Source organism: Corapipo altera, unplaced genomic scaffold (genome assembly GCF_003945725.1).
Source record: "Corapipo altera isolate COAL_440 unplaced genomic scaffold, ASM394572v1 94, whole genome shotgun sequence".
In the NCBI taxonomy this organism is placed as follows: domain Eukaryota; kingdom Metazoa; phylum Chordata; class Aves; order Passeriformes; family Pipridae; genus Corapipo; species Corapipo altera.
The window spans coordinates 1,920,151-1,946,037 of record NW_020884950.1 but is presented as its reverse complement, the minus strand read 5'-3'; the positions used below and the strand labels follow the sequence as shown (position 1 = coordinate 1,946,037).

At 41.9% G+C, this 25,887-nt stretch overlaps 1 protein-coding gene across 3 annotated transcripts in view; it reads right to left on the bottom strand.

The window, feature by feature from the left end:
* Nucleotides 1-25,887, bottom strand: part of MEIS1 (Meis homeobox 1) — a 208,871-nt gene that overhangs the window by 2,423 nt on the left and 180,561 nt on the right. For 2 of the 3 annotated variants that reach the window (XM_027663026.1, XM_027663025.1), the window contains exons 9-11: nt 21,027-21,103; nt 3,373-3,431; nt 2,031-2,120 (exon numbers count right to left, since the gene is read on the bottom strand). In XM_027663026.1, the coding sequence (XP_027518827.1) occupies nt 2,031-2,120; nt 3,373-3,431; nt 21,027-21,103 (226 nt within the window). Of the gene's footprint in view, nt 1-1,662; nt 1,759-2,030; nt 2,121-3,372; nt 3,432-21,026; nt 21,104-25,887 lie in introns of all 3 variants that reach the window. The other variant, XM_027663027.1, reaches the window with a different exon arrangement.

Genomic DNA, 25,887 nt, shown 5'->3' with positions numbered 1-25,887 from the left:
GGGAGAACAATAAGAAAAAAAATTGGACCTAAAACAATAAAACCTCCTGCTTTCTGTGGGCCTCTGCCTTCTGCTTGGATTGCTGTAGCTGATGGGAACTGACAGGTGTATTGTTTCGGAGAGCTATAAGCTCCATAATCATCAAGGGTGAAAGGCATACGCTATTGCTAAGTAGGTTCAATTGGCTTTAGTTCTAAGTAAGAGCGCGCTGTGAATGCGCCGAACACCTTGGAATCAGGTCTCAAGGCTCTAGCAATGAATAGCTGCTTAATCTAGCCTAAAGGAACAGTTTTGAACTAATGAAAATTGCTTATAAAATATACTGTACTCACAGCTCTTTAATCAAAAAAGATGATAATATTTTTTGTAATAACCTATTAATTTAATTGGTCACGAAGCATAAAATACATCATTTAAATTTAATTGACCCAGAAACTAAGAAACAATATTTAAATTAACTAAGCTAGAAATTTTCATGATGAGGTAATAAGGCTGTTGCATTCCCAAGCTCAGAGGAATGTTTTCACAGCTAATTGTTAAAACTTAGTTTTGACTTGGGCCCAGAGAAGAGTACTACGAAATACACTTGCCCTGGGTAACTTCAAACCCTATGTTAATATAGGCTGGGGGCACAACAAAAATGCTGAAATAACTCTTTCAACTCCAGAAAAGAGCAAGAGGAACAGAATCACGCACCATTTAAACATGGTATCGGTGTCTTGGTGTTTCAAACCACTTTACTCTTAAAAAAAAAGAAAATACAAAAATTTGTATAATGTATTTTCCCCTATAAAAGACAAGAGGGGAAAAAAAAAACTGGGACAGTTTTTCTAGGCTTTCTTCGCAAGGCCTGCCACTGAAGATTGCATTAATGATCTCTATTTTTGTATACTGAATAAGTCAAATCCATTTGTCACACTGCAAGTGATGGCATACTTAATTTGGATATAGTCAATTAGCCTGGGCTAAGCTCCATAGCCTGCTGCGCACACCTCTATTTTGTATTCTCTCTTTTTCCTTTGCCACACGTAATCCCATTATGATGGACAGACAAAGAGAAATAAACTTGAAAAAAAAATAAAAAAAAAAAAAGAAATCAAAGTTTCGTCCATCGCCTTCCAAAACGCAACTAAGTGAAGCTGCCGTTTTTTTGTTTGGTGTGTTTCTTTTTTCCTACCCTACGAGAAGTCTCCGCTTGGCTTTTTTGGTGTCTTGCAGGTTAGCGGGAGAAATGTAACTCATGCATCAACTGCGGTTAGACAGATTTATGACACTTTGGGGACATGCTCTTTCCTCTCCCTGCGCTGCTGCAGACCGCTTACATTTTGCAAATCAGTCTGTTGCCAAGACGACGGGCTCCCCCACCTCCCCGGCTGCTCCTTGTTTTGTCATGTGCTCGGGGATGGATAATAGCATCAATGTATGGCGGCGTCGATGTACGGCAGCGTCAATGTACGGCGCGCGCGCGCACGGGGGGTTTTGGGAGCTTGGAAAGCTTGAGCTGAACCAGAGGGAGAGAAAACCCGAAGGAGCCCAGGCGTAGGATGGATGGATGGAAAGGAAGGAACAAGCATGAGGCTATGGGCAGGGAGAACATAGGGAAATGCAAGAAGACAAATATCCCTCGGACAAAGTGAGAACAAAGACCTCGTTTGTACTTACTTCCCCCTGGCTTTGCCATTGGTTACCTAGGTGAAGGTTACATGTAGTGCCACTGCCCCTCCATGCCCATATTCATGCCCATTCCACTCATAGGTCCTAGAGGGAGATAAAAATCCAAGAAGATGCCAGAAAATGAGCAAAGTCAACAGATAGTGCCAAAAGCCCCTTTCCAAAACACAGCACCGGCAGAGGGTCCAGGACCGCTCGAGCACGGAGGTGCCTGGTTTCCCTCGGCGGTGTGGAAGGCAGGCAGAAGACAGGTGAGGCAAGGCAGGCAGCTGGGACGGCAGCGGAGGGCGGAGGTGTTTTTACCTGCAGTGGCGCGACCGAGGCCACCCATACGTGGGTGACGCTCTCCCGGGGCTTACCTGGTGCTCGGATGCCCATGTGCTGCTGGCCGTCCATCACGAAACCTCCCATCGGTTGCCCGTCGGGGTTATAGGGTGTTCCTTGACTTACTGGAAAAGTGCAGAACATTGCTTTTTAGCAGCAGCCAAGAGGGTCATCTCTTCTCATGGCATCGAGACACAATCCCCCCTACCCGCGGGCTATCACTGTTGGCTCTAAAGAGAGGGAAAAATATCTACTGTGTGAATTTAGCGCCGGCCTAACAAGCACGCTTACGTTTTGGCTTAATCTCCTTCTGCAAGTTTGGAAATGAAGTTTGCAAACTGAAATCTTGAGACATGAGGAGCCTGGGCTCCAGCTGCTGCCGCTGCTGACGTCAATGCAAAAACCTGTATAGGAGCCGGATTTTATGGCTGGAATAGTCACACTGAAATCACAGTGTGTTAAATTACGCCCCTGTGCCTTCTAAGAGCGGGATCTGAACATGTCCATGCCAGATATTTACCTCTAATGACAAACAATCAAATGTACTTGTAGAGGAAGTGTGGTCCAAAGGCATCTTGGACAACGATGTATTTGGAGAGTTTGACAGTAAGACTTGGAAAACAAAACCAACTGGGACTAACTGGCTCTGGTAATCCTTGATGGTAAATACCCGCACAGAGCTGCGAGCCAGGACCCCAGACAGAACCAGCATGTGGAAACTTAAGGTCTTTTAAAGAAGTAGAAATAAATCCCCCCAAAGTAAACAGCAAATGCTCAGCAATCCCAAAAGACAGCTACTAAAAAGAAGAGCCAAGGGACAAAAGAACCCTGTACAAGTACCACTACCTGAACTGGAGGTTTTGACTGTACATTAAAAGCCGGCTTCAGAAGTAAGCTGCCTTGGGTTATTAAAGCACATAAAGCTCTACCTCATTGAATGTCTTTGAACTTTACTGAGTCCCACAAGCGATTCTGACCCCTTTGCCCTTTTGACAGGTAATAAAGTTTACAGCAATTCCACACCAAGCCATGCACCAGGGAGTGGTCACAGGAGCAGAAAGAGCTGGTAAAAGGAAAACTCCAAACAACTGCTAAAAAAAATAAGAATAACTGGGATCACGTACAGAAAGTCCGGTCATGGAGCGGATCATTTTAGTTTTTCGTTTTGAATTTTCAATGTCTTTTTTTTCCCCCAAATGTTTTTAATCATGTTAAAATGATTAGAGTCGTAATGAAAGAAAGCTGGTTGTATTTTAATTGTCAATCACTCCCAGCATTCATTTCTCATTTATTTACCAGGTAATGGACCTCCCCGTGAATGGCTTGAGGATGGTTTTCGCCTGCGTGACTTGAATACAGTTACTATTGGGGACTTGCCTGCTCGATTGGACTGGTCTATCATGGGCTGAACTATTCTTCTTCTAGCATTAATAAACCTGCAAGAAAAAAAAAAAGGAAAGCAAATGGTTAGGGAAGGGATGTCTTCCACCCATCCCCAAGCCCTCTTGCCCTTGTTGTGGCGCTCTCCATCGAGCTGCGTGGGGATGCAAACACTGCTAAACCTCTAACCCTCATGACCTTTGAGAGCACGAGCTTGGGGTTTCCAAGCTGATTTATGTTTGCCTGCTTTTTACCACAGTTGGACACTTCCATTTCATCTTTTCATGGGGGAATTAGCCGAGTTTTCAGGAAACAATACCAGCAACGCTCTTCTCAATACAGAATGGGGCACCGAAAAAACAAAAACGTGTGAAGCGAGATGTTCGTGAGGGCATCTGCTACCTCCCCCCTCATTAGTGTCATTTCTGCCTTATGTCCTCTGACTTCTTTTTCCAATTTTTTTCTTTATCAAAACCTGCCCCTACCTCTTGCAAACCTAATTCCCTTTTAATGCCCACTATTAAGATAATGAACTGTGATGGCAGAACCCCATCAAATGAGGGAACGTCTGGACTTTTATCACCACTAAGTCACACTGCTGGGGACTTCAGAGCCATGCATTCCTCCTAGCCATTTCTTGGTGGGCTTTTTCCCCCCTCCCTCTCTTTATGCAAAGTCTGAGGGGGTCAAGGCGAGGTCATAGCTTTACAGTAATTGAATTTATAATCCTGTTTTCTCCAGCTAGGCCTGACCATTTACAGCAAACATCTTGTTAAACTGTAATTACTGGACTACTGAAAATTCCCCCCCGAACAATGAAAAGCAGATCTTTGGAAATAATAAAAAAAAGAAGGTACGGTCATTTTTAAAAATAGCCATCTGCAACCCTACTCCTTGTGTTTCTGTAGCTCTATGCCTCGGTTAGTCTTGCAATGCTTATTTGGAAGTATTCAAAATAATTTGGAGCAAAACAGAAGAAGGAGAGAGATCACAAGTGCCCCAGTCTCCTTGTGGCTCTGAAGTCAGGAGGCTGGAAATCATGGATGGGAACCTGTCTGAATGAAGAGCATTTGAAGAACCTCTCTTGAGATTTCACTCATCAGAAAGTTCAGTTAAAATCCGTTTGGAAAAAAATCTTCACAGAGATCTGATCACAGTAAAGTTGTATAACCGGACTTTTCATTCTTTATGAGAGACAAAAAGAATAATAAAAATGTGTACGCCGCAATATTTACTAGCAAAGGAAGACGCGTGAGCATTGGCTAAACCACACCACACTTGTAAACTGGGATGGGAAACTTCACAAAGGAATACTTGATACTTGTTTTCATTGCCTTTGCTTGAGGTGGCTTAGCAGGAGCTCTCCTCCCACAGAGATAAAGCCACCAGGATCTTTCCGCAGGAATCAGCTCTGCCCACCCATTTCCCTACACCAGAGGGGAGAAGAATAGCAAACCACTGCCCCATGCTGTTTCTTTTGCCCTCATCAAAGACCAGCACAGTGATTTTGGACTCCTCCTATCTCCCATTCCCCACTGACACCCATTACCCAAAGTCCTGCAAAAATTAATCAAGATGTTGAGTCCTTATCAAACCCCTTGTCTTGAGGAAACGGGCTCAAAGGCACCAAATCTGGGTGCCAATCTGGAAACCTTACACCTGAACTAGGTCATGTTTTGTCAGCAACAGTATTGGATCAATTTTTCTACACATTTCCAATAAACACCACCCTCAATGCCAGCAAACAGTGTTGCAAATCAGTTTATCATTATCTTGTACAAACCATGAAAATTAGAATCATGTGAGCAGAAGGTTAGACTAATTTTCCTTTCTCATTATAAGCACAGGTGTAGCACAAACACCATGTGAAATAAGCAATTAAAAGAAATCTGCTTTTTTTCCCCCATTAGCTGCCTTAGCTCCATGACCAATTGGAAAATTGTTTAATATCTGTAATCTGCATTTGCAGAAAGCAATTTTCACAGTAACTCTTCGAAGTAAAACAACAACACAGAACCCTAGTGCCTCAGCCACTTCTTTTTGCAAGTCTGGCAAGGCTCTTTCTGTGTTTACTCCATCCTTCTCCTGCTGCATTCCCAGGACCTGGTACTGTGGAAACGGGGGGAGGATTTTTGGTAGCCGTGAGAGTGACTGGTCACCAAAACCTTCATTTTTTCAACAGCTTTGACCCCAAAGAAATGCTGAGCAACATCAAGCATGCACACCCCAACTTCAAGACCTTCTCCTCCTTCTCCTCCAAACTACAAGCACTTTTAAGAAGAAGGGGGGGATCTCAAGATAATAAACTACACTATACATAGTTTATACACTAATATACCAGAATAAATTATATATCTAGGATTTACCAATAATTATCTGCCAGACGTGCCTACGGTAAAACATATTCTCACCCATTTGCCCCATGCTGTCGCTTGGGATATCTGCTTTAGGAACGTTTTACACACAGGTACTTAACAGTTATCTTCTTCCTATGCATTCATGTAAGTATTTTCTATAAGTAGCAATTCTGCCAAACAGCCCAGTGTTTGGATGTCTTCGGGGGGAATTCAGACACAAGAACATTTTCCTTCTGGGCAAAGTAATAAAATGACATTCTCGCTCCTCCCACTAGAAGTCAAACGGAGGTCAGCTCCCCATCCTTGTATCTGTTTAAATAAACTGGTCCAGCTGTTTGTTTCCAGGATGCCCTTTAACCTTCTGTCCCATCCTCCCTGCCTTTGTAACACAACGCTTTACTTTGCATTATAGTAGACTCCAAAACACTATGCATTAAAAAAAAAAAAGAAAAAGAAAAAGAAAAAAGAAAAATAAAGAAGAAAGTATTCACTTTCAAGTTTCTTCCTGCATCCTAAACCTGGAATTCCTAAGAACCCATCAGATTAAAACTATTAATGTGGCTTGCCCTGAGAGAGCACAATGCAGTGCTACTATGTTTATAAATCACATTTGAGAACTCTTTGCAAGCAAAACTGTGAACTAGCTGTTGCTGCAGAAATACATGGACATGGGGTTAATTTCTTTATATTCTGGGTTGTTGGTTTTTTTTTTCTTTGAGAAAGAGTGATCTTTTGATCACTCTTTGAATTCCCAGGGTGCCAGGCTGATGTTAACATCAGTAAAAATGACGGAATAGAAAAGCTAACAGGAAAAATCTCCCTGTCCCTTTTCCCAAATGTTCATATTCACCTATCTTAAGAGAAGAAACCCTAAGTCACTCTAATTTTTAAAAGTTCAGAGGAAGCAGGACCTAAAAAACATATTTGCATACTAAATGCTACTGAAATGGAGTATTATCAAAATACAACTCAGAATAAAACTTAAGACAGACGTATAACCTTACTCATGAGCATAAAGACCCAGTCAGGCTCAAAAACTTGCATAAGGTATTTTTCCCCATACCAGTGGCTCTATGTATTGGTACCTTTGCTCTGACAAAAAAGGGGTTTTTTTGTTTTGGGTTTTCTGCCTCAAAAGGGTAGTGGCACAGACAACACAAGATCCCTCAGTGTACAAGTTGTACCCACCTCCCAGCTCAAGGAGAGCTGAGAACCTTTCAAAGTGATTTGGGCTGCTTTCTTCGAGCTCTTTTTTTTTTCCTTTTTTCTTTTGCAAGAGGAAGGATCTGGCATGGAGAAAACATTTGAACAGTTGGGCAAACACAAAAGTTTAGGGTATTTACTATTTTTTTTCAATTTAAGTTTTCCTTGCCCTGTTTGGACACAGGGGATTGTGCTTTCTGCTGCATACCAAAAAGCAAGAAAAAAACCCAGCAACTCCACCTGCATAAGCCTAAAGAGGAGGAGGAGGAGGAAACCCTCTTTTCTCCCATTTGCATTTTACTAGGATGTTTTCTCTTAGGTTTCTTGTCTGGGGTCTGTCTCCAGAGGTCACTGGCAGACTCCCCTGTTGGTGCATCGCCGGTCCCACGGGTGAGCTCCAGCCCCAGCCCCGGGGATGCAGCAATCTGCCTCTGCACTCTGACCTTCAGCTTGGCCGCCCTCGCTGCCACGCACAAGTTTTGTTTCTTCTCAGCAAGAGGCTGCATGGCTAGTGATGACAAAAGACTTATTTTAGTTGGAAATTGGCTACAATAATAGCAGCCAGAGAGCAAGGATTTTCAGAGGGTCACCAAACCCTCCGAAAGGCACAGCTCGCTAAGGCTCAGGTTACAGCCCAAGTGACATTTTCCGCACAGATCTGTTCTTTCTCCCTTCCCCTTGTATTTCACTTCTGTTGAGTGAATAAAACAAGACCTTCCTCTGCTGTCACAAATTTCCAAAGTCACCTTTGCTCAAGAATCGACAGAGCGATTGTGGGGACTTCCAATTTGCAGTCTTTCAATGAAATTTTCCAGGACCAGCTGTCTGAAAGATGATGCTGAGACTTTGCGGTCTATTGAATTTTTCTCTGCCCCCAGCCCTCCCAAATGAAGAGAGTTTCACACCATTACTGACTTTTGCTACTTGAAGTCGCAGGCTGGTCCCTCTCAATATTGTCCCAAAGCGCTGCATGACAGAAGTCTGTGTCTCACTAGCAGTGCCAAGAAGTTCCCAAAAATCTCTCTGCCTCATTTTCTCCTTGAGCTCCTTCTAGCAAACCAGGAGTAAGGAGAATGAGAAAGCCCGAAGTGCCTACAAACCCCAGTGCTAAAACCTCTCTTGCCCCTCTGAAAAAAACAGTATCCCTCTTGACAACAAGCAAATCATCATTTCTATAACAGATGCCAAAGTAACCAGAGCCCTTCAAACTGGCAAATTATTCACTTGTAAAATCAAGTCGCACTCTTTTCTGCATACTGGGATCCTTCATTTATACAGCAGCGAAACAACCTTCTCTATTCAGCACTTAATTCCTCAACGCTTAACAGGTTTATCTCTAATAAAACCAATTTAAATGGAAAGTGTGCTATAAACTGAGATTATTACACTTCAGTAACTGCTTTATTCCTTATTTTAACATATTTTCATTTTTTCCCTCTGTGTTTGTTTTCCAGAGCTTTTTAAAGGAGTCAGTTAAAGAAAAGAAAAAAAAAAAAAAACACCACAGAAATTATTTCACTGAATACTTTCAAATGTTTGAAAATCAGCCTTGAAAATAACAAGCTGCCTCTGTAATTATGAACAGAAAAAAATAACTGCAGACTTTCAAATGGTAATCACATCTCCCCATCCCTAAAATGAGAAATAAATGTTAAAAGAGTGCTTACTGCTGTTATTAGAAAGTTCTGATCTCGAAGTCAGTTAGTGAGCTTAATGACCCGTAACTACCAGTCATTAGCAATCCATGCTCTCTGTACTCCCTTTATTTGTAAAGAAAAAAAAAAAAATCCAAGACGCTCAAGAAACTTTGTTCAATTTAAAGTCAAACCTTATGAAGTCATGTTTGGCAACTTTTCTTGGTTTCTCCTCCTCCTCCGAACTGAAGACAGTTCAGGACTGCAATACATCATTTACAACACTAAATGGAGGTAGGGAGGGAAGAGAGTACACGGGCTGCAAACCGCCCACTCCAGACACGTAATATTGGAATATACTCCAAACACAGAGAGCCCATCCATCAGGAGGATCAGAAAGGTCTCCTGCAGGCTCTCTTCTTCCTCCCTCCTCTGCTGGCAGCACCAGTGCCAGGGACTGTATATCGGGCTGAGGGGTTTGTCGCAAGACAATATTGAAGAGCGAATAAATAAAATACTATGCAAAAACTGGTGATGAAAAACCACTAATTAGCTGACAAATTTGATGTAAAGCACTAATGAAAGCCATGTGTGGTTCTGCAATTTAGTTTTAAAAATAGCTTCTGACTTCAAGCATTACTGCGTGACCCCACCAATGGAGGATTCATGTTGTGCATTCAGAAAAGTTGCTTTAGAGCAGGAGCGTGCTATCGAATGCCTCCCAAGCCAAGTCTGCTAATGCAGTGAGCATATCGAGGGCAAAAATAGAAAGCAGCGAGATGAGATCAGGTATGTGCTCCTTGTAAGAGAGCTGGCTATGCCCCACATTTTGGCCGGCCCAGCACGCACCAGCTCTACCTTTGGCCATCTCCTCTTCTCCCAAGCCTTTAAGCTTGGGAGCCTTCCCATCTTGCTCCATAACAGGTTTTCTTCTCACATCACTGCTAGGCACATCTTGCCTCCAAATAAAAAGACTGTATTTGGGGGAGCATCCCACCACCATAGAATTATAAAATCGTAGAACGGTTTGAGTTGGAAGGGATCACAGAGATTATCTAGTTCCAACCCCCCCTTGCCATGGGCAGGGACACCTTTCACTAGATCACATTGCTCCAAGCCCCATCCAACCTGGCCTTGAACCTTTCCAGGGATGGGGCATCCAAAATTTCTCTGGGAAACCTGTTCCCACGCCTCACCACCTTCACGGTGAAGAATTTCTTTCTAATATCTAATCTACACCCACTCTATTAAAGCAGTCCCCCTTGTCCTGTCACTACCAGCCCTATGAGAAAACACATAGACATGGTGACTGCCTTGGGGTAGTAGCAAGCCTGGTGGTAGCTTGTGCTCTGGATGCGGAAGGGATAGCTGGTGGCTTTCCATCAAACTGGGACCCGTAAGCTCCTGGCCCTGCTTCTCCCTTGGCCAAAATGCTCCCCTAGTCCCATGTCTCTGCAGGGCTCATGGCTGTGGCTGCTCAATGAGCCTTTCTAGGAGAAAGCCAAGCAGGAAACAATCCCGTCTTGCAAAATTTTCCCTGTTCCCCAGCAGGACGGGGCTAAAATCTATTTGTATTTATTTGGCTAGTTCTGAATGAAATTTAAGGAAGGGACTTGCTGCAGAGGAGTGAAGAGCCAACGTGCCTGGGGAAGGGCTCCCTGGAGATACATCTCCCTGCTCTACCCATCTCCCGTGCCCTTCTACATCACAGGTGAGATGCTGTTGGCCTTTCTGGTATGCTCTCCTTCGTCTCCTCCTCCCTCTCATTCACATATTCCACCCAGACAAGCTTTGCTAACATGGAACATTTCTGGTGAAAATCCAGGTCCAGCATTCAGACATCTCCCCGCCGATGCCAGGGAGTCAGAGCACCAGCCGTGTTGCAGGTCTCGGCTGCAGTGGGGAGAACTCTCAGCAACCTCATTCCCTGACACCGCAATTCCCTCGGGGTGCAAGGCAGATGTAAACTCGCCCTCGGCAGCCAGATGATGTAAGGGGAAATCTTTACATGGCAAAGCGCCAGTGGAGCTGACCTCCCGTCTCTTCCCTGCTCCTAAATCCCAGCGCAGCTGTACTCTGCTGATCTCCATGTGCCACAATTAGCCTTTAAGGAATATGGCAAGGATTCATCTAGTAGAGCAGCACTAAGGCTGCTCTAACTCCCACCCAGAACTGCACTGGTCCCCCTGGAGTGCTGTGGTTGGGCACATAACATGCTACCAGACAAAACCTTGCCTCCCACAAAAACGATCGTAACAGAGTGTGTGCAGGCTCTCTACAAGCTTTGAGAGCAGCCCAGGCTGAGATGCACATCTCCCAGCTCAGGGTTTTCTAACAGCTCTGAGGAGGGTCTGAAAGACAGCTTTCCACCTGGTCCTTTAGGAGAGCTTGTCTGGACTCTGTAATTCGGGTCCTCATCTGGTGCATACCAACAATGCAACCCAGCAGTTTTTCTTCAGCAGATCACTTCAAACCAACAACTTGAGCCCCACTCGATGGCAGGGATTTATGCTGGGAACAGATGAGAACTGATAGCAAAATATTGGTTATTTCTTTGAAAACACTCCTCTCTATTCCAGCAATTCCATGTCCATTGTCAAATCAGCACAACCTCTTATTTAAGGGAATGTAGTGCTCGTGAGAGGCGCCTGCATGATATCTGAGTTTTCTCATGTCTCACAAGTGTTATAAACACAGGGGGTTCTCCTTGAGGCCCAAGGTTTTTTCCGTACATCAGTTTGGGAGCCTTGTCCAAGCATCTTTTTCCCTGTTCATTCCTACTCATCAGGCATACAGCATGGGAGCTGGAAGCAGCGCCTGGTCCTCCAGCCCAAGTGAAAGAAGAAAGGTTTCTCCCACATCTTGCTGCTAGTTTGTGTTCCTGCTCACTGAAGGGTGTGAGAAATAATCTGTCTGCACTCCTGGATGGATCTCCTCATCTCCAAAGGCCACTGAAGTAGTATGAAGTAACTCCACACACCCTGTCACCCTTCAGGAGCTCCTCCAGCCCGTAGCACAAGGAGAAGCAAGCCCAGGGTGGCCAAACCAAAAGTCTTGGCAAGTGTCTTTGGGGGAAAACGCCCTGCGGCCCCCAAAGAGAAACTATAATATACCCCTATATTGGACCAGTGTTTGCACATGAAAGAGGCTCTGGGCTATACCCCGAGACACCGGTTTGGGTTGTTGAGCGAAGCTTTGATTCCTGTGGTTGTGCCCTCCTCACCACAACCAAGACAACAAATACAAGAACACTGATGTATTTTGTGTGATGTGGGCACCTGAAAAACTGGTTTGAATTCTTTATTTCTTTTTTTTTTTCCCCAGAAGCCACAAAAGATACAACTCTGAGTCACAGCCAACCTGAAAAACAACCCCACACTTCTGAACAAACTCTCCCTGCCCCAAGATATCCTACTTCAAAACATTGTTTTCTAACCACTACTAATAGCCTATTTGTAATCTACTTTATCTAAACATTATTTCCCATTAAGTGAAGTAATTCATTTTGCTTATAATCCTACTCCTGACAGCATTTTATTCAGAGCAGAAGAAAAGACACCGTCAGAAAACAACACCAACAAAATACACACAGCGAGGTCAGAGGAATGTCAAAGATTAAAAGAATTTGTGAGACCACGGGACACAGAAAGCTTAGAGATCAGCCCCCAGATGGTACAAACCACCTTTATAAACCAGGTGAGAAGTTGGACGTCTCTGGGATAAATCTCAATTCAACAGCAGCTATTGGTATCACACTTTATCCTTAGCCAAAAAAGCCACAAGGACTACAGTGCCTAGGCAGAGAAAAAAAAAAAATAACCCGTGAAACTGTTACATGACCTAGATTTCATTGAAGAACTGCAGAAGGAATATTTTTTCAGCATCTGCTGCCGTTTCTTTTCTTTTTGAAAAGTCAAATTAAAGGCTGAAGCCTGCTTGGCACTAAGGCTGGTGTAGCCAGCCATGCATCATTTACACCAAAATCGTTCCAGGGCAGGCAGGGCAAAACACACACCCTCGAAAGCACGTCCTCGCCCTGCCCCTCTGGCTGTGTTTCGTTTTTCAGAAGAGAAAATTGGTTGAACCAAGAAGAAGGAAATATTTGCCCCATTTATACTATTTCAGGCTGAGTTTTGAGCCAGGCAGTTTGTTTTATGCAGGTGCAGCCCAGGGCAAGAGTCTGATTTAAGTGTGAGAGAGGGTCTCTGAGGGCACCTCTCTCCACGTGTTGGTGTTTCAGTTTGTGATGATTAACCACTCTACACCAATCTCAGCAACTGTTGACACAAAATAGGTGGAGATCAGGTCTGTGCAAGCCCAAAATACCAGAAAGGCAAACTATATGTAAACACACTTCAGATAGCTATGACAAGAATAGGCCAAAGCCTGACTTGCAAAACAATGACAAACCATTACTCTTCCCTTCTGTCTTTTTTTTTTTTCATATATTGAGGGCATATATAGTTTCAATTTTATTTTGTTATATATAAATCTCAGGTATCTCACACTAAAAAGAAACCAAGCCCTGAGAACTCTATTTACAGGGACAGTGCCAAGCCCTCCCCTTGCTCGCAATGCAGCATTTCCACATTACAATAGTGTCCTGGATGGGCATTTTTTAAAGCCAAACCCTTCTTTTGAGATGGTGCACAGCTGAATCTCAGTATTTGTAAAAAAAACCTAGCAAACAAAGAATTCTGACCCCTCCCCTGATCCTGCATGGCAAAGCTAGGGCAGGAGAGGAGAAAAGAGCAAGTGCCAAACATTTGCATGGTTCCGTTTCATCTTATTTCCCTGACACATGACATCTCATTTGTTACAGAACGTTAACGCACCAACTAAAAAAAAGTGTTTCAGGTACAAAAGCACCCCAGAAGAGGGAAAAGAGGAGGGTTTTTGGCTGTATATTAAATTCTCAAGCACCACACACCTTTTGTTAGTCAATACTATTGGCAGGTAAATCCTGTTTCCACTGTATGATGCTCTGCAGTGGGAACCAACCTTTCTCCTTCTCAAAAAAGCATCTATGTGAATAAAATAACCAGTTTTGTTTTTTTCTCTCAATGCTTAGAGTGCCAATAATTATTCTGTTAGCTCATGCAAAATGATTCAACATTTGCTTTTGAAAAAAATGGTGTTTCCTTTGCTGGTTTCCCCACCCTGAATCCAGGGGCTGTCAGAAACATCTTTCCTTGGCGCTCCTGAATGGGGTGACCCCTGTTTTGGGGCAGTTTGGAGTGTGTGGAGACTGACAAGGCTGGACTGAGCAAGGAACCCAGGGTCTATTAGCTCTTCATCCTCTGCTCCACCTGAAGACTTGGAGGCCAAGGGGAGCATTTTTTCAAGAAAACTCTGTACTCACCTCTGAGCACTTGATCCCTTTGGGAAAGCACTCGTATGTCATGCCAAAACTGTACCACTTACTCCTTATATCCACATGCCAAAACCAAACCCAGCATGTGTAAACTGCCATGCTGTATTTTTAAATGACTTTACTGAACTACAAAAAAAAAATACCAGCCTAAAATCTGGTGATCCAATGGTACCTGATGCCTCTACATTCACAGCTCTTCTCCCTTTAAGCTATTTGCTCAGCTTTTCTAATAATACCTTGACTGCCTGGCAGCTCTCCAGGGCTGTCTAAGGCAATATGCAAGCTAAACATTTTTTCATCTGATTTCAATATTTTCTTATGAGTAACTATACAGGATTTTACCTAGTGAGTATTCCTGATTGCTGTAATTTAAGAACAGAGAAATAGACTGCAGATGTAATATTATTATTACAATTGGCATTCAAGGTGAAAGGCATAACAATTAGCTAAGACTTAGTGAAAACATAAATGTAAAAATCTGCTTGAAAAATCCAGCACATGGTACATTTAGAACCGCTAATTTACTGCACACATTCTGAACTGCTCAAATGATACAACAATTCACCCAGCAAGATACTTTTTAAAATAGTGCTCTTGGTGTTTTGAGTGGGTTTTTTTGGAGGGGGATGATTCTCATGTTGAAAACACCTACTGTCCTATTTTACTCTGGAACATCAAACAATATGTATTGTTAAACCTGAAATATATTCTTTCTTATTCCTATTTTTTCTTGCTTTCACATGTATTCTCATTAACAAAACAGTGTTTAAATAACATCTGTATACATATTCTTGAATCACATAGAGAAGAAAAGTAAATTGTCTCTACAATCTGATGGTTAAGTTCGTATTTCTGAAGTTGAGAGGATAATTTGTGAATGTTTTAACATTTACAAGTAAATAAGTACTTGTATTTACTATATCTGATTACTCAGAAAAGTATTTGTTATGTTCTTACACAGATTCAAATTGCATCTTGACCTTTTCTCATTTAATCTGTTTACTGCAACAAAAGCAGTAATAGATACATCTGAAAACAAGGAGATATTTTACTCGCCAAGGACTATAGATCCCTGTGTGTGATGTGCTCTGCAAAGTGGCAAACTGAGTATTTCCCTGTTTATTGTAGTCTGCAATTTGGTAGGCAGCAGGGGTGAAAATCCAACCCTGCATATAGGACCAGCACCTGCCTTTGCTATGCTCCCTCCCTGTTGGCCTCCTCCCCCACTTACACCCTAAAAATAGTGCTTAAGTGGGACTAAAGTGGTGCACTGGTCATGTGCTGGCCTTTTGCTCGGGGTGAATATCACCCTCAGCAAAGGAACTGAGGGAAGATGATGTTTATGCTACATGCCCAGCCTCAAGAAGGAGCCTTTCCATCCCCTCCAAGGGGCTGACATGGGGCTTAACACATGGGAAACACCAGACAACATTATCACTTGGATTCGGGGGTGTTTGGGGTGTGCTTTAGATGCATCAAAGCCGTGGCATGTTATGATATAAAAACTACAGCGAGAAAAGAGGGGCTTGGGACTGTTTCCCAAAAGGTGGAAAGTCATGCAGCTGTTCCTCCTTCCCCTGCACCTCTGTGGAAGAGTGGGAGGGGCTTTCTGCCTCTACCCCATCTGCATCTGGTCCCATCTGCACCTCTCCATCTGCATCCCCCATCTGCCCCACCAGCACCTTCACCCATGCCCTCCATCTGCATCTCCCAATCTGCATCCCCCCATCTGCTCCATCCCTAACCCCACCATCTGCAAGCCAGGACGAGCAGATGGACAGGACACCCTTCCCACTGGTGCTCCCTACCTATCGCTGGGTTCTGGGGAGCACTTCCTGGGAGAAGTGCAAAATCCTCCTGCCCCCACCACGCCACCCTGCCTGCCCGTGCCACGGCAAAGCACTTCCCTTCCTGCACCATGCAACTACTGCAGCAAAACTCTACCACTGTCCTCACTACCAGCAAAGAAATGGAGGTAGAAGGAAATTTCCTGCTGGAAGAGAGTTGTGAGGGGGCTAAAAGAATAATAAAGTGTTTCTGTGTGTCTATGCCCTGAGCTGACTGTGTTATATACAGTAGGGTGGTCAGGTCCTCCTATCCCAAGCCCATCTCTGATTTTTCAAACTCATCTTTAGGCTGGTCTTGGAGCCCTTTTAAAATTTCTTCCTTACAAAGGTTCAGTAAAATTAACTTCATGTGTCCCCAAGAATGACATTAGCAAAACTTACATTGTCTGATAATTTTTTCCAGTGTGTTTGGTTGGGGTTTGTTTGGGGTTTTTTGCAAGCCTACGAAATTACACATAAAATTGACATAAAATCAAGAACTCAAGAGTTAGGAAGCCATATTATTAAAGCTGTTTGCACCCTAGTCTTTAATGTATTTCTGTGCAAACAGTTCAGTTATGAGCTCGTGCTACCAGTTTTGATAGGGCTCAATGCCTCAATCACCCCAATGACGATCATGTCTGTTATAAGAACAGGCCAGGGCATTATAACATAAAAAAAATTGATTTCTACAGGAAATAAACTTTGACAAAGTTGAACGAATAAGGCAGTAAAAAAAGCAAAACAGTCCTGGTTAATGTAGCCAAATGCTGCACTGGAGAAGAGGATTCAGCTCTGCTGCTTCCTTGGGCTGCTCAAGAGGTACTGAGAAAATCATTGAACCCAAATGTTTCACCTGCAGTTGATGACTTCTCATGTCTCTCCTCCATACCCAACCCTGCAGGTTGACAATATAAGATGCCAAAGCACTCAAAACTAGGGAGTTTCCATGAAACATGAAGTTTCAATGATCATTGGACCTTAAATTGAATAACTTGCTGTCATTTTGAGTCACCTCACAGTCCCAGATCCACCCAAAACCTGTGCCCATGCTGGACCTGGAGCTCCTCGAGCCTCACTTCTTCCCCTGTGAACTGGGACAATGCTATTATTTCTCTTTGTAGGGGAACTGTAAAAATACCATGCAGACCCACCACCTTGTATGCATATGTAAGCACGTGGAGGTCAGGGAAGGACTTGGGTATTACAGCAGTAAGTGCCATAGGAAAGCCCAGCAGTAATTATTAATTCCATCTTCAAGCTCGGTTTGAATACAGCTCAACAAACGAAGCACAGAAGAATGAGGGCAAGATAAAATATTGACTAGCTGTTCCATCATTGTCTGGGCTGTGCCCTAGATAGCACAAGGGTATTTTGAAAAAAGCAGAATGGAAACACCTAATAAAGGCTGGAGCTTTAAGGATTTGAATTTTCAAACTTAATTTTTCTTTTTGAGATCATTTCCATGCAGTTGTACATAACTCTAAATAGAGATACAGCCACATATAGGCATGCACATATAGAGAGGTTATATAGGCATGAATATACAAACATTTATGTGTGTGTACCAAGTCTTTTCTAAAACATAAACAAGCATCTGACACCTAGTGCAGCCTCTGATGAGAATTGCTCTCTCTTCCTTGAAGACTACTACTAGTAATTATTTACCATTAGTTCTTAATGGGAAGGGATTCAGGGGAGATGTAGTAAGCAAGAAAACCGTATAGATCGTTCAATATAGCCTGGCTGGCTCTCAGCTGATGCAAGAAGTGATTGGCTCACACCTCGTGGATATTTCAATCACAGTTTTTATCACCCGGGAAAAGCACCTTATTAACCTGTACTTGGTCAGGTCTCTACCACGTCCATATAGGCTGTCAAGACCATACAAGTGCCCCTTCTAGTTCATGTTACCAGGCTTCGAACCCTAAACTGCTGTGGGGTTAAACAACCAACACAACAGAGACCTGAATGGCATAGATTTATTTTTATTTTGCAACAGGGTAAAGGTTCCCTCTTCCCATAACAGAAACATCCAACATCCAGTGAGGCAAAAAGATTGTCCTAAAAGGTAATGCTGGTGATTTGCAAGTAAAGCTGTCATGTGGGGGGAAAAAAAAAAGTCCTCCATGTGGATTATTTCATTACTTTAAAAAAAATAGAACAACTCAAGGAAAAGGGTCATGGTAAAGGGACTGTGGTATTTTTAAAGACATGTGCCCTACTGCGGATACATTTTCTGGTGTGTCTCACATCATCACCCCATTCCTGTGACTCCTCCACCATCAGCAGGAGTTATGTGCATCAGCCTGGGGAGCCCCAACACCGGGTAGCCCATGTGTGAAAAACACCATTTTTTTTCGTTACGGCACAGAACTGAAGTATGCAACCAGCACATGCTGTAAAGGCATTCAAGATATGACAAAAAAAAAATTGTTCAAATGCTCTCAATCTGCAGAAAACAAATGCTCTCTTCACTGATTGCTCTGTGGCAAACTTCTAATTCCAGCCAGAAAATCCAGCATTCCCAGTCTGGGCTAACGACCATGCTACCAGACATGAGTTTATGTTTTTCATGCACATTTCATGTATTCCCACACGCTGTGTTGCTGCCAATAATTTATGACTGATCTGCACCCAGCCTGCCCTTCAGCATTTTATTTAATCTCTGCAACAGTGATTTACAATGACTCATCATTAATACAAAAATGTACATGTGTGTTAACAAGTTTGGAAGAATCTAAGAAGGAAGGCAAAAATTTTTTTGCGAGTTGTGGCTGAATGACTTATGAGCCTGCTGAAGAAAGGCAAAACTAACCAGAAATGATATGTTAGTTTTTCCCTGCAGCAAATTATTTAGGCAAGAAGAGTTTCTTCTGCACATTGCCTTGGAAGAAAAGAGACTCAGTAAAGGCCTGGAGAGGGTTGCCCCATACCCTCCAGGATTTGGGAGGGGGTGACTACCTCATTGGTCATGGGTATTTCTCATGCAACCTGTGCTTTCAGCAACAGCTTCACAGCCTCCTTGTTCCTTAGCATTCATTACAAAAAGCAGGGGTTGAATTGCCATATTTTGGCATCTTTGCCCACCACCTGTGATTTAAGAAACCCTAACTGCCTCTATAGTGCTGAATCCTTGTTCCGCTGGGGAGAGAAGGGGAATTGTGTCAATAATTTATGCAATTGTAACACTACAGCAGAATTACTGAACTAGCTCAAGCAGAGGAAGCCTGCCCCACATCCACAAGAATTCACTTATAATGTATTTGACCTCCTTTTTTTTTTTTAACTAGCACATAAGGAACTGATAAGAACACACCTGACACAAAGCCAAAGTAAAAACTCCTCATATTTGAGGTGAGATGAGTACTAAAAAACACCCTGGAAAGTCACTCGGCAGAAATTCAAACAGCTTTAGTTCAAGGCATCCCACGTTCATCATCTTGAAAAATTTCTTTGATGGACCATCCTAAACTGACACACTTGCACACACCAAATCCTACACTCCTGGACCCCGCAGAAGGAGCACACCCTTAACTCCACCCCATCGTTAAATAAGACCCTGACGAATATACACAACTTCTCAGTGGGACAAAGTGCCCATCGTTAAACTGAAGGACAACCATATAAATTAGGGTAATGCCCAGACGAAGGTTGGAGGATGTAAAGCTGAAGCAAACACTAATTTTTTCTGGCCAAGCCAAAATGCTGTAGGTTACGCTACCTTATAACACATAAATTTTATGTTTAGTGCCTTCTATTCCTCCTTTTAAAAGTATCTGGGAAGCATACTTCATATCCACTAAGTATTTGGTATTTTCCTTTATTCAGCATCTTAAAGGGCTTCAAAAAATTGATCTCCCAGGGCTGCTGTGGGGTCACAGAAATTGATAACCCTTACAAGCTATGCTTATGTGAGCCCGCCTGCGTCTCCCAGATAGTGCACTTTGTAAATTAATCCTCCAAAGGCAAATATATTGTAAGTAGCTTGTTATCTCCAAAGTACTAAATTGAAGAATACATGGGATTATATTGACAGAAATTACATTTTCTGTAATGGGGTTTAATATATCTGAAATCTCTCCCATAGGCTCCTACTCTCTCTAAGAGAGGAGGGTTTGTTAATGTAGGTGCAATGGACATCAAGACCAAATTTATTCACTAAAATGGATTAGGCCATGTAATCAGAGCTTCAGTAATATTAATCTCTGACACTTATTGAATGGAAAAAAAAAAACAACTTTTGTCTGCAAACTGGCATTCCTCCCTCCCTTTTCCCCAGCAGGCTTGCTGTTTGCCTTGGCCATTTTCTGGGTATTACTTCAAAGAGGATAAGGTTTCCCATCATAAACACTAATCTAAAAATATTAGGACAATTAATTAGATACACTTAGTTTTACAAGGTATTAGATTGCAATACACTTCAAATATGACACTTGTTCCGAGATAGTGGGAGGAACCTACATTTTGATGCAGTATCAAAGGGTGATAAATCAAACTTTTTTTAAAAAAGGTTTGCTGTTGTATGACACTTAAATCACAAGTAATTTTCACTGGTTGCCTTCACCACACCCTGGACACTTAGCGACCCAAAATCCACTGCAGAAACAGCACAAATCCTGATTTCCTTCAAACAAATCTCTACTATAACAGATCAGGGGCTCCATCAACCCTTAGCTAGAACAAATAAATGAAACTGCTCCACATTGTACTTCAGCCACAAAGAACCATATTATCCTCAAAGTTGACTTAAGCTTTCAAAAACCAGATCTTTAAAGCAAACCCATAAAGAGACATGAGGATGTCAGTCAAAAAAAACCCCTCCAACAACAACAATAAAAAAGCATGACAGCCCCCCCAAATAACAATACACTTGGCAGAAATGGGACCAACTGCCCCTTTTCTTTCACTCAACATCTGAACCTTTTCCAAGACCAGTGTTCTGCAAACGGATGTGCCTTCCTATTGAAGAACTCACATCCTCAGCCAGAAGGAGGACTGGCACCCAAATGGCAGTCTGAGATCTGAATCACTGAAAATTTGAAATCTGAAATACTGAAATCTGCCCAAGTAATGGGGAAATAAAATACAGTAGCAAACCTCCTAGTTCCTCTACCTGAAAGCACTCACTTGGCTATATCCCTTTTGCATCAATAAACTGTTGGGGAGGGGAACAACAAGGGCAAGGTGTGTCCCCAAAACCACAAAGCCAGAGGGTGCCAGGGGCCATACAGAAACACTAAGGAAAATTACTTACCAATTGTTCACTTGAAGTATAGTGAGCCCTGTGTCTTGTGCCAACTGCTTTTTCTGTTCTTCTGAAGGGTAAGGGTGCTATAAGACACCAAAATAAATATATACATTTAAAACAATGCGCTTTTTTTTTTGCCTACTTTTTATTTAAAATTAAAAAAAAAATGCAAAAAAATAAAACCAAAACAAAACAGAAGCGTGACATCTATTACTGAAAGGTGAAAATGCTGAGGTGTGTCACTCTTTTATAATTATTAATGGGCTAGTACATCACTTAATTAATGGCAGTAAAAGACAAGCCAATTATAAAGATTAGTGAAGTGGAGAAATAACTGCTTAGGATACTGACAGTACCTTGATACTTGAGAAGGATATTTGTTGCATTAGCTGCAAGTTTTTTGTACTTGTCTCAAATGACTGATTAGAGTCAAATCATCTTTTTTGTTGGGTTTTTTTCTGTATTTTACAGAACAATAAAGAATGTGATAAAGCACTTCTCTGTAAAACTAAAATACACTGATGTTTTCTGAGATAGTGAAGGCAAAATTTGCCAGTGCCCCCAAATAATTTGCAAATAAGATCAGCATCCTGAACATAAACAAACGCCCGGGTTTTGAACACAGGCCAACAGAAGGTCAACAATCAGCACATTTTTGCCTGACACTAGCATAGCTGTGCTGCACTAATCCTAAGAGACAGAAAATAAATACTGCTTTAATTGATGATAATGTTAAAATTCAATCATAAATTAAGTTTCTTGTGAGAACTTGATTTGCTTTCTCAGAAAATTTGCTTCTGCATGAATACAGATTGCTTAATAAATCAACAGCAAAAACCACAGCCAAGTTTGAAATGTAGAAATATCATTTCTGTCCTTTCCCTCTATGTAAAAATATCACTGTCCCAAAAGGAAGTGGCCATATATTGCAAATGTAACAATTTCAAGGAAAAGTCCTGTTTTGAGCATCTGGTTCAGCTCCTAACCTGGATGCCCACACATTGGATTTAGACGTGGTTTGCTGCAAGGTGCTTAACAGCATTTCAATAAAGATAATTTCATATAACTGCTTAGACCTATCCCAACACCATTTAGCAATTGATTGTCACGAAGTATTTGCTGTTACACAATCATCCCCTTTTTTTCCCCAAAAACATTCCCATATTCTGTGGATGTATTCTTCAGTGTAATATTACATGAGATGTAAACTGAAACCTTGTAAAGCATAAGAATTTAAAACCTCATAAAATTTCACAATCTTATTGGTATCGTAACTATTTAGCAGATTTTATATATTCTTGTAAACAGCACAGTCTGACATCTCATGGTAATGTTACGTGCCTATATCACCTCATGTTACCAAACAGGAATTTTTGTTTTAACTCCAGCAACTTCCCCTAACTCAATATGCCCATTTCAAAGGCCACCACTGTGGCCATCAGCTCCATAAGAGAAGTTTTAATTTTTTGTCACCCAAAAACATTGGGGAATTTTCAATTCTTTTTAAAATACTGTTTTCTTGACAGGAAGCCCACAAGTAACCTGCACACCTGTAAACCACCCCCTTTATTTTCCATGTGTACATGAAAAACCTCCAGAATTACAAAGTGGAAAATAGAGGGAAGGGGATTTTACTTCTTTTTCATGGGTAATTTGTATTTTACACATGCAAAAACATGACATGTATTTTATTGTTTGCTTCCTATACACATTCACCCACAGCAAACAGTCAAACTTGACTTATGCCCATCTATCTGAATACAACATTTTGCTTCCCTTCAAAAGGAAAAAAAACAAAAACAAACCCTACGGAGATGATTTGTAACATTTTCATCTTCACAGCTTACTTCCCATTTCATTACTTTGCTATCAAGTGAGGATAGAATTATTCTTTTTTTTTTCTTATTTTGCTTTGCCACCTTACATGTGATCTAATTTTAAGTAATTGAACAAACTGTGTCTAATTTCATGCAGCAAGCAATAATTACTAGACAGCCTCTAGCTATTGGAATTGAGAAGTCTGTCTCCATTAAGCAATTTTCAATTGTTCTGGACTTTTTTCCAAATAGACAAGACTGGATAAAATTAGCCATCAGAATAATACAGTCACTGTAAAAATAATTGCTTTAAAAGTCCCAAACCCCCAAATTCCTCAAATTGCGGTATGTTTAAGGTCATCTGATTTTTTTTTTCTTCATATCCTAGTACAGCATAAACTTTTAATTTCATGATAAATCTGTAATTGCCATAATCACATGACAGTCTGGGATTTCACATAGCTAATCCCTCTTAGCTGAAGGCTCACAATGCAGCAGGCTTTTTAACTATCATTCGGTGTGGTTTAAAGTAATCTTAAACACTAGGCATCCTTATTATATAAGCTTTCTGTGGATTGTACGAGTTGTTCCTTTGTAGGCTAAAAATAAAATAAATAAAATAATAAAAATGACTTGACAAAGAATCAGCGTGCCACAGGCTAGGTTGCTATAAAAACATTCAAAGCCTTGTTGCATTCCCACCCACAGGGCTCAGAAGGCCTGTGCTACAGGCAAAGGCAGACATCACATTGCAACAGAGAGAAAGGGGGAAACCCTGAGAACTGCCATTTTATGAAGAAATAGGAAATTCAATCGAAAGTGTTGCTGTTTGGCCCTTATTCTGCCTGTGCAAGAGCGACAAGTGCCTTCCGAAAGCTTTCTAATGGTTGTTTAAAGGGATAAAGACACATGTACATAGATATGGGTATACATATTTGTGTGTATATAGGCATATTATATTTGCATGAGTATGTATAAATTATGTATACAAATATATATATATATATTAGTCAAATGGTTTTGTTTAAGATAGTCCCGTGAGGAGCAAAAAGTTGGATTTGATCCTTATGGGTCCCTTCCAACTCAAGATATTTCATGATTCTATGAAATATATAAATATATATATATGGAAGCATGTCTAAAAACACCACACTGACTCCAGTTGCCAAGTCCACCTATCGCTCTGGATCACTTTGGGATATCAAAGCAAACTGTTCAATAAACAGTGACTTGAGACCTTTACTTTGTTGTGTACATTAGCTCCTACCATTATCTCTTAAAAGCTTAATTATTTGCAAACAATTGATCAAGATGGGAATTGGAGAAAAGAGACGCCGGACCACCGGGAGAGCTGCAATGCATTAGGAGAGCAAATAGAATTACCTTTAGGTCTTATAATCAGAATTAACGATTGGGACCTTATGCAGGGCAGCACGAGGAGCTGTAACGCTCATGTTGGAGTGTTTTCCATTTGATCTGCATTAACACCTCAAGTGAAAGCCATAAAACAGTGATTACAGATGGGAAGGCTGACCCTCCTTCCCAGAACCAGCCCAGCCTGTGTATACTGGAAGACTGCAGACGGGTTTTCTTGCCAAGGCCAGAGGAAAAGGGCAAATCCAAGGGGAAAAACAAGCAGGAAGCCATCAGGTTGAAAAAGAAAAATTAAAAAAAAAAAAAAAAGGGCATAAGGCTGACAACAGATAAGGGCTCTGAATTTGGCTCTGATATTTTCTGATCAAGCCTGCTGCTGCTACAGCACTACAGAGTAGCATCCACCGAACAATATGAGACCTTGTGCTTTTCCTCTTCCATAAATCTAGCGCTGAAATGCGGATTGTTTGGCACCATTAATGTGTTTTTGAGGCTCTGTGGTATTACTTTTAATAATGACTTAGTACAGAAAGTGATTGCTTAATAACACCATCAAAGTCTGCATGCAAATGAAAATTATCCCTGGGGGATTTGCCCAGGGTAATATGAACAGTTAAGGAACATTTGAAAAGGTAAAAATAACTATGCAAAATATGAGTCAGAGCAGTCGTTTTAGCAGTAACAAAGAAATCAAAGTGACAGAGGGAAAAATGTAAGTTTCCATCATATTTTCTCGTCACTGTTTTATGAATGGTATTTAGCAAGCAATAGTCTTAATAAAAGCCCCTTTTCGAATGTAGCTGAGAGCATTTTTAGCAAAAAAAAAACCAATAAGACTTTTTTTTTTTTTAATCACCTTTGACTACAGACGGTGGGTAAAGTCTCCAGTAGATACGGATGGAAAGCAGCCAAGTTTGTCTCTTAATGTTACACCTTGTCCAAATGTACTCCTTTCCTCAAATTTTCCACCCCAGGCGGCAAATGCTGGATCCCAGGACAGTGACAGACTTTATCTTATCTGTAACCTGGTATCAGAAACACTCCCTCCCTCTCTGCCGTAGCAGTGCATCCAAATTGTGGCAGAAAAATAGGAAAATAATCCCGCCCAGAGTTCACCGCTGAGATAACGGAAGGCAAAACCACCCCTTCTCACTCCCCCCAGGTTACTAATTCCTCATGGCACCAAACCGGCTCAACACCAAGGCTGACAGCCAGCCCTACTCCAGCACCGAGGCAGGAGCAGTCCCCAAGCAAAAGGTTTCATGCTACGTTAGAAGGAGGCTGTGGCAACTGTCCAGCGTCACCCTTATCGTGGCAGTGCTGTCGCTTGGCTGACTGCACCGGCAGAGCCATCTCGGAAGTCCTTTTATCCCCTTCCTCCAGCCCTCTGCCTCCTCCAGAGTTCAGTGTAATGCACCAAGGTGAGATGACCTTGAGCTAAACTCTGGTAGGTGATGGAGAGAAAATCCCCCCCTAAAATGTATGCCCTCAGGAGCATTTATTAACTGTTTTCTTATGTCAAAATAGAAAATAAACAAACAAACAAACAAACAAACAAAAAAACCCCACTATAAATTTCCTAGTTTCCGAAGAGAAATCCAGCCTAACTCAGTATCCAGAATAAAGTCCAAGGTTCAGCCCTCCAGTGACAAACTGCACATTGATTTTGTGCTGAA